The 9132-nt window shown below is 40.2% G+C and overlaps 1 protein-coding gene across 1 annotated transcript in view; it reads right to left on the minus strand.

Annotated features, from left to right (window-relative positions):
* The window catches only part of ankrd52a (ankyrin repeat domain 52a), a 30069-nt gene extending 21287 nt beyond the window's left edge, over window positions 1-8782 (minus strand). The window contains exons 1-14 of the mRNA XM_047346740.1: window positions 8601-8782; window positions 7879-7962; window positions 7702-7780; window positions 7305-7375; window positions 6514-6714; window positions 6311-6398; window positions 5951-6093; window positions 5619-5831; window positions 1728-1806; window positions 1504-1618; window positions 1294-1376; window positions 1085-1202; window positions 929-997; window positions 669-809 (exon numbers count right to left, since the gene is read on the minus strand). Coding sequence (XP_047202696.1) covers window positions 669-809; window positions 929-997; window positions 1085-1202; window positions 1294-1376; window positions 1504-1618; window positions 1728-1806; window positions 5619-5831; window positions 5951-6093; window positions 6311-6398; window positions 6514-6714; window positions 7305-7375; window positions 7702-7780; window positions 7879-7962; window positions 8601-8627 — 1511 coding nt within the window. The 5' untranslated portion in view covers window positions 8628-8782. The remainder of the gene's footprint in view (window positions 1-668; window positions 810-928; window positions 998-1084; window positions 1203-1293; window positions 1377-1503; window positions 1619-1727; window positions 1807-5618; window positions 5832-5950; window positions 6094-6310; window positions 6399-6513; window positions 6715-7304; window positions 7376-7701; window positions 7781-7878; window positions 7963-8600) is intronic.
* Between the last annotated feature and the right edge of the window lie 350 nt (window positions 8783-9132).

Genomic DNA, 9132 nt, shown 5'->3' on the forward strand with positions numbered 1-9132 from the left:
GAAGTAACAGAGTGCCCGTCTTTGACGCTCTGCACAATAAAATACGTCCTATAACAGCATTGAAGCAGCTAACAAGTTATACTCAAACTAAACTGGTGGGTCAACTTAAATGCAAATACCCAGCTAACGTTTGTCTATGAAAAAATACATAGGCTAACGACCTGAATTATAGACTCAGACTATTTCATCCAGAAAGAACTCTGGTTAGCTCATTTATGCAATGTAAACTTTTTGACCCTGCCTGCTGAAAGGATCGGAAGTGAACATCACAAAGAACAGGAATCAAAACGAGGAATCAGAATCGTTCAAGTATATACGATGCCCACTGCCCAGCCCTAATGCTGGCAAGGTTGGGATGGTATTTTCAGGATGATAGGTTTTCTGAGTGACATGCAGAGTTAGTTTTCTGCCACATACATTTTAACAAATTGAATCTTGGTCCAACTAGAACAGAACATCTTCTTCCACATTTGTTGTGTCCTCTACATGACTTAATGCAAGCTTAAAATTTAACGTTTTATGTTTTGAATACGTATTTTTATTTCAAAAATTGTTTTGAAAACCATGGGCCAGTTTTCTTTCAGCTTAACAACCTTGTGCTACATTGTGATGGTCTGTCACAAAGCATCACAATAAAACACAGCTTAAGATCTAAACATGTTTCCTACCTGCTGAAGGCTTGGGAGGCAGCAGAGTAGTGCAGGGGAGTACAGCCTGTCTGGTCTTGCTCATTGACCTCGGCGCCAGCATTCACCAGAGCCACAGTGCACTGGTACCTCCCATTAGCAGCCGCATAGTGCAATGGTGTCCTACAGAGAGGACGCCAGGAGATATTAGGCGGTGACTTAGCCAACATTATAAATCAAGGTATTTTTCTGTTTGAGATGAAATGCTTAAAAGGGAACAGACAAGATGATGCAGAACTCACCTTCCCATTATGTCTCTCTTGTTCAAGTCAGTACCACTACTTAAGAGCAAGTTCAGACATTCAACATTTCTGTAAAAAGATATTGTCATTAGAAAAGATGAATGCAGACAAATGCATGCGTTTGCTAAAAATGTGCAGAAAAGCTGTGTTATTTACCCTCCAGAGGCAGCAGCGTGTAGACAGGTCCTCCCAAATTTGTCAGGGGTGTTAATGTCAAACCCAGCTGATAGCACATGCTCTTTACTCATAGATGAAACTATACTATACAGCTGACCTGAAGGGACATTACCAAAATTATTGAAAGAGACATTAACACAGATTAAAACAATGGTGTGAATCTGGGTGGGCATACTGATAAAACAAACCTGAGGAGAGTAACTTGCGACAACAGTCTGAAAACCCGTACAGCACAGCTAAGTGCAAAGGGAACATTCCATGGATCCCACGTCTAGTTATTAAACAAATTTGGAAAAACAGGACTTCAGTGGGACTCAGCTGCATTAGACGTTGAACAACCAATAAACGCAACGTCGTACTGTTGTTTTATAACCTTATGACAGGAATTTTTCCTATACCTGGCCGTGTCTGCTCCGTTGGTCATCAGAGTGCTGATCAGCAGTTCATGGCCATATTTAGCAGCAACGTGGAGGGGGGTATTGCCATATTTATCCACACAGTCAATTTCCCCACCTGATGCAAACCAAAGTAGAGGGAGCATTAAATACACATTAAAAGCATAGAACAGGATAAAAAAAAAATTGATTCTTGGAGTTCAGTCTGAAAGCAAAGGCCTGGTTACCGTTTTGGATGAGGATCTGAGAGCGTGTGAAGCGTCCATGAATGGCTGCCATGTGCAGGGGGCTCTTCCCTTCTTTGCTCTGATAAAAGAAACAAAACAAATTAATTTTTTTCAAAAACCTTAACTGAATAGCTTTTCTTACCATGAAAGTCTACTGTGTCTTTAAAGTAATATTAGGGATCTGTCTCCTGGAACTTCATTACCTTGAACCTTTAATTTCTTCTTGGTCTGTGGTTTCCAGGACTGTACGGGTGCTGGTCATAAAATTAGAATATCATGAAAAATTTGATTTCCTTCAGTAATTCCATTAAAATAGTGAACATTGTGTATTATATTCATTCATTACACACAGACTGATATAGTTCAAATGTTTATTTCTTTTAATTTTGATGATTATAACTGACAGCTAATAAAAACCCCAAATTCAGTATCTCAGAAAATTAGAATATTGTGAGAAGGTTCAATATTGAAGACACCTGGTGCCACCACTCTAATCAGCAAATTAATTCAAAACACCTGCAAAGGCCTTTAAATTGTTTCTCAGTCTAGTTCTGTAGGCGACACAATCATGGGGAAGACTGCTGACCTCACAGTTGTCCAAAAGGCAACTATTGACACCTTGCACAAGGAGGGCAAGACATAAAAAGGTCATTGCTAAAGAGGCAGGCTGTTCACAGAGCTCTGAGTCCAAGCACATTAATAGAGCGGCGAAGGGAAGGAAAGGATGTGGTAAAACAAAGTGTACAAGCAATAGGGAAAAACCGCACCCTGGAGAGGATTGTTAAACAAAACCCATTAGAAATGTAGGGGATATTCAGAAATAGTGAACCACAGCTGGAGTCAGTGCTTCCAGAACCACCACGCACAGACGTATGCAGGACATGGGTCTCAGCTGTCGCTTGTGTCAAAACACTCTTGAACAAGAGACAGCATCAGAAGTGTCTTGCCTGCGCTAAAGACTAAAAGGACTGGGCTGCTGCTGAGTGGTCCAAAGTTATGTTCTCTGATAAAAGTAAATTTTGCATTTCCTTTGGAAATCAAGGTCCCAGAGTCTGGAGGAAGAGAGGAGAGGCACAGAATCCTCTGCCATGTCATCTGCTGGTGTTGGGCCACTGTGTTTTCTGAGGTCCAAGGTCAACGCAGCCATCTACCAGGAAGTTTTAGAGCACTTCCTGCTTCTGAACAACTTTATGGAGATGCAGATTTCATTTTACAACAGGACTTGGCACCTGCACACAGTGCCAAAGCTACCAGTACCTGGTTTAAGGACCATAGTAACCCTGTTCTTAATTGGCCAGCAAACTCACCTGACCTTAACCCCATAGAAAATCTATAGGGTATTGTGAAGAGGAAGATGCAATACACCAGACCCAACAATTCAGAAGAGCTGAAGGCCACTATCAGAGTAACCTGGGCTCTCATATCACCTGAACAGAACCACAGGCTGATCGACTCCATGCCACGCCGCACTGCTGCAGTAATCCAGGCGAAAGGAGCCCAACTAAGTATTGAGTGCTGTACATGCTCATACTTTTCAGTTGGCCAACATTTCTAAAAATCCTTTTTTTGTATTGGTCTTAAGTAATATTCCACTTTTCTGAGATACTAAATTTGGAGTTTTCAATAGTTGTCAGTTCCATCAAAAAAAAAAAAAAAAATAAACATTTGAAATATGTCAGTCTGTGTGTAATGAATGAATATATTTCAGTTTTACCTTTTGAATGGAATTACTGAAATAATTTTTTTCATGACATTCTAATTTTATGACCAGCAGCTGTACATCAAGTAATGTGTTTACCAACTCCCCACAAAAACCAATCACAGCATTTTCCCCACCACTATCCAAGGGGGTGGTCCCCCCACTGCAAACAGGACCTCTGACCCCTCAAAAAAGGAGAGAGAAAAAGAGAAACCAACCACGTATGGAAGCTTGTAAGGGCCAAACCTCTAATTTACCTGTCGCTTTATGAATGTGGACAGTGTATTCTGACAGCTTTCTATCAGAACCAGGATCAATGTCTTCAGCCGTTGGAGCTTCAGCAGCTCCATTGTTGGATCGGACAACCAGGGCAGCCTTCGCCTCCCACCTTCAACAATGAGTCTTGGCCATCCTTTATACCATCTCTGGTTGACCACTGTCCCTTCAGTGAACAGATTTTATTAGACACCGATCACTGCAGACCCAGAACAACCCAAAGGAGCTGCAGTTTTGGCGATTCTCTGACCAACTCACAATTTGGCCCTAGTCAAACTCTCAAATCCTCATGCTTCCCAATTTTTCTGCCTCCAATATCAAATCTGAGGGAAAACTGTTTATTTGCTATCTAATATGTCCCCCCCACTAACAGGTGCCATGAAGAAGAAATACTGACTTCACCTGTCAGTGGTGATAATGTTATGCCTGACTGGTGTATGCAAAATGTTAGTCTTCTTTAACACTCTGCAAGCACAGTTTTCTTATAAGGCTTTTTGCCTTTAAAAAATGTTACTAAATGGAATATATAATAATAAAATGGTAAAGTCTTCAACAAAATGACAACAGGAACTAGACTATATGCAGTCAGTTCCATTTACTAAGTATGTAATGGACAGGATAAACGATGCATAAACTGCAGCTGAAACAGTTTTAATTAACAGTTTATTTGGCTCTGGTACAATGAGAAGGTGATGTATGTAGGAAGGATAGCAGAACTATGTAGGAGGAAAAGCTGAGATTATTTTTTCAATAATCAAAAACAACCTATAAGTCTGATATTCTGTTGTCAAATTATCAGAAAAGCATAAGGGGTCTAAGTAAGGCAAAATGTTGTAACATAATAAGGAAAAGTACTGAGAAGGTCTAAACTTAGGTCACCAAGATGTTCATCTGTTGTATGCATTTAAAAAAAAAGCTTTGACAATGACTTTACATTAAGGGGCAACAAGAAAAGTATAGCTTGTGTCAAAAGTGACATCATTTTAATTTTCTATTAAACAAACAACTCCAGGAAGAAGCTCCCAGAGACCCTTTTGGAACATGTTCTCTTCCAAAGCTTCGACACTCCTGAGAAAAACTATGCAGCTCAAGTATATTTATCTGTTTTGGTCTCATCACACTTCAACACCTCGCGTCCAAGGAGTGTGTTAAAGGGACCATGTGATGCACCACACTACCAATGTGAAGCCCCCAAACGGGATAAATATAGAAAGCAACTGCGCTATATAGTAGTTACTGTTAATTGAATATGTCTGATGATTTCAGCAAATAAAGTCTGTTTTTTTATAAATAAGGCAGTCACAACTCAAATAGGGTTTCAATAATCTGTAACCAATGTAGAACAACTAAGTCCAGGTTCCAATTCTCCATGTACTGCAGTTTTAAGCAAAACTAGATCAAAAACAGAGCCGATGGTGTGTCAAATACAGTAAAAGTCCACAAATCAAACTGTTCAGTTCCAATTCATTCAGTTCACATTTGATCAGTCTGACAATTGTTATTTTTATTGATTAATCACAGCCCTAAACAACAGCTTCAGTAGCAACATATAGCATATACCAACTTTAACACTGTGTCTGAAGAACAAGAAATAAAATTAAAAACTGTGTTTTTGCACATAGAATTAAGGTTTAGGATAACGAGGGAGCAATGAAGCTAAATACTTTAGCATTAGCTGTGGTGTATAGGATGTTTTCCTCATCTCGTCTATCACGCAGCCAGATGATCTCACGCTACCTACAACTGGAAAGTGCAAAACAAGACTCTTTCCAACACAAGATGCATTGTGACGATGTAATATCACATAATCTGCTGCCATAAAATAATATTCTTCTGCTTTGGATCCAAGTGTGAGGACAGTCTGTGGAGTTCATCTGTAACAGAACTCGGTGAAAACTGAGAAAATCGTTTCATACCTGCTGGTTGACGTCAGCCCCATTGTTGACCAGCAACTCCAAACACAGGGCACCATTGGTGGAGACGGCAGCCAGGTGCAGAGGGGTAAAGCCACACTTGTTGGGCTGGTTAACATTAGCTCCGTGGTTCACCAGTTCAGTAGCCACAGCTTCTTGCCCCATGTAGCAAGCCACATGGAGCGCAGTGTTCCCAAAGCCATTGGGCTCATCAATCTGACAATGAAACACAACAAAACATCACACAGAAAGCTCATAAAAGTGTTTAAGGAGGTAAATTGACTAATTAAGACCTTAGACATCAGTGCTGTGAAAATAAAAGCACAACTTCTCACCTCTGCTCCCATCCTCAGAAGGTACTTAACAATTTCGATGTGACCACTAGCAGCAGCAGCATGGAGAGGTGTATAACCAAGCTTATCCTTGCAGCTCTTGTCAGCACCACGGGATACAAGCATCTTCACAACCTCAAAATGCCCTGTAAAAATCCCAAAAAGCAAAAAACATTGTAAAATTTAATCTATGGTATAATGTCTCGAGATAGAACATTTACTGTTGTGTCTTTCATTCTCACATTGAATGCATTTACTTACACTTTACTGTTATTTGGACAAACCGAACTATAAAAAGGTTTTTATTCCTACCTCAAAATAAAAACATCTGTAATGTAGCACAGTAAATAAATAACTGTTTACCTAAAAAAGCCGCACAATGAATAGGTTGTCTCTCCTTCTTATCGATGGCACTCAGGTTGGCTCCTTTGTTCAGCAGCAGCTTCACCATCTGTTCAACAAATAAAAAAATAAATAAGTGAAGAGAAATTACCATACAAAATTACTAGACTTTTGTTCAACTGATAATATCTCTACGGGTTAAAGGTTAATCCTTGCAGTCCCACCTCTTGGAAACCACTTTGAGCCGCATGGTGCAGGGCAGTCCGACCAGTGCGATCCGCCATGTTCAAGTTGCTCAGCTGGGTCAGCAGAGCCTCTGCGCAGCGCGTGGCACGGTTGGCAGCAGCCACATGTAGCGGCGTCTGACAGAACTTGTCTCGCGTGTTTGACTCAGCTCCGCGCCTCAGCAGAAGGCCAACTGCCCTCTGAAGAGAAGAGAGTCACCACCAAGGTTTAAGGTTTTCACTTAAGTGTTAAGTTTACAGCTTGCTCTATTCATCCACATCTAGGCATGGAATGGTTGCTGCCGTCAAGTTATACCAAGGTCTTAAAAAGTTTGTTTAAAACCCGTTAAGTTTTCAATCCCACCAATGCAACAGTTTAAAGAATTTTTATGAGATGAAAGAGTCAGAAATGTTCTCCAGCTGTATAGAGCAAAGACTAATGAGTTCTACCCCTCCCCTGCCTGTTGCTGAACAACTAAACTTCCTCTCTTGCAAGACAGACAACTGTAGCTAACATATTTTCTCTCAGAAAGAGGAACAGCCATGATGTCGAGGCTAAAGTGCCACCCATCAATTTTATTATGAGAACACCATTTTAAAAGGAGATTTTTTTCACATTTTGGTTTTCAATTTGTATATAAAAACCATGAAAAAGCATTCCTGATATTTTTCAACTCAGTTTAATATAATCAATAAACAAATTTGCCGCTGAACGCAACATATGAAACAAATAGAAAATAATTGGTCAGAAGTGATAACAGACTCTTTGAAACAGTTAAACAGACACGTACTTCGTTCCTTGAAGCAGCCGCCCTGTGCAAGGGGGTCAACCAAACGTTGTCTTTAGCATTTACACTGGCACCTGAAAGACATACATGTCCATTATTAGTACAGGGTTCACAGTAATCTACAAACAAAATACACTAGTGATCTTTTCTTGTTTTAACATTTTTTCCACATATAAGTTGGTTTTTTTTTTTGGGGCGGTGGACAGATTCTGTCCCTAGGTATACTTTAGACAAAAAAATGTATTTGGATTTAAAGGTTGCTGACTCCTTCACCAACTCCTTCCACATGAAAGGCAGAGAACATGGGGCAAAAGAAATGGGATTCAGTCATAGAGAGCCTGTATCTTGTTTGACTAAGAAAGGTACCAGGCCTCATCTGGAATAAATGCAGCAGAGTCACCTGATTCAATGAGGAGGTCCATAATATGGACATCACCCACACAGGCAGCAGCATGAAGTGGTGTGCGATGCTCTTGGTCCTAAAAAAAAAAAAAAAACACAAGCAATATGTCAAGCATTAAGAATTTCATTTGCATCTCATCCACTATGATCTGAACTGGTTGTACTTGATTCATACCAGTGCATTGACATCTTCCTTTCTGTGCAATAACAGTTGAACTTCTTCAGTATTACGACTGAAGATGGCCTGGACCAGAGGAGGCTGAAACACACAAACATCTAAAGTTACATCTAAAACGATGCAAAAAAATAAATAAATCAACACACATAAGAACACAATAAAACTAATCTGGATCTATAATTCGAAATATGCTAATCTCTCGTAGCGCTACGATCTATCAAAGCCTCTTAAATAGAGGGTAATATATATACTTTGGTATAGTTAAATGATTAAACACATTAGCACAACGGCAAATTATGTTTTTCCAATCATCTGTAGAAGTTAATTAAATATGGCGCTGATTTTCTTCCTTTCTTTTATTATTTTTCCCCAGTGGATAGACCAAGCCCTGGCTGAGGCCTACAGGCCCCCTTCTTAGTTCTTACGTCAGCTGGCTAAATGGCTTAAGCTAACTAATGCAGCTCCGGAGCTGGCTCTGGCCCAGAATACGGTCCAGGCTACGCTTGCAACCCCACAAACGTTACAGCGTATCAAAAAACACACAAACCCCTGTTCTCATAATGACTAAACCAACAATAATAATCATGCAATAACAATAAGCGGTAGAAGTATTAGAAGCGGTTCGGCGAATACGTAGCATGTTGCGCACTAGAGCAGGTTCTTTCCAGCAAATAGACTGCGCCACAAGACAAACACGGAGCGCTTTCCTTTCAGCGTACCTGGTCTGTGATGTTAAGTACTCCCATCTCCCAACTCAGCCAGGACGGAGCTCCTTCATTAGGATAAAACGTCGAGGTAAAGCTGCAGTGCAATTTCTATTTCCACCTCTCAGACTACACCCATAACTGAAAGCAAAAAGAAATGCGGTCTTTCTCTCTCGGTCTGTTACTGTTGTTGTCTGTTCCCAGCGTCTGGTCTGACGACGGTGCTGGTCCGCCTACAGGCGTGGCGGTCCGTTTTATGCTTTCGGGATTGAAATGTCGACACCTTGTGGCAGTAAAGGGTAAAACATTTCTACACATGAGTAAAAATTATCTTGAAGGTCAAACCAGACCTATATACACCGCTCAAAAAAATAAAGGGAACACTCAAATAACACATCCTAGATCTGAATGAATGAAATATTCTCATTGAATACTTTGTTCTGTACAAACTTGAATGTGCTGACAACAAAATCACACTAAAATCATCAATGGAAATTAAATTTATTAACCAATGGAGGCCTGGATTTGAAGTCATACACAAAATGAA

This window comes from Girardinichthys multiradiatus, chromosome 1, assembly GCF_021462225.1.
Source record: "Girardinichthys multiradiatus isolate DD_20200921_A chromosome 1, DD_fGirMul_XY1, whole genome shotgun sequence".
Lineage (NCBI taxonomy): Eukaryota > Metazoa > Chordata > Actinopteri > Cyprinodontiformes > Goodeidae > Girardinichthys > Girardinichthys multiradiatus.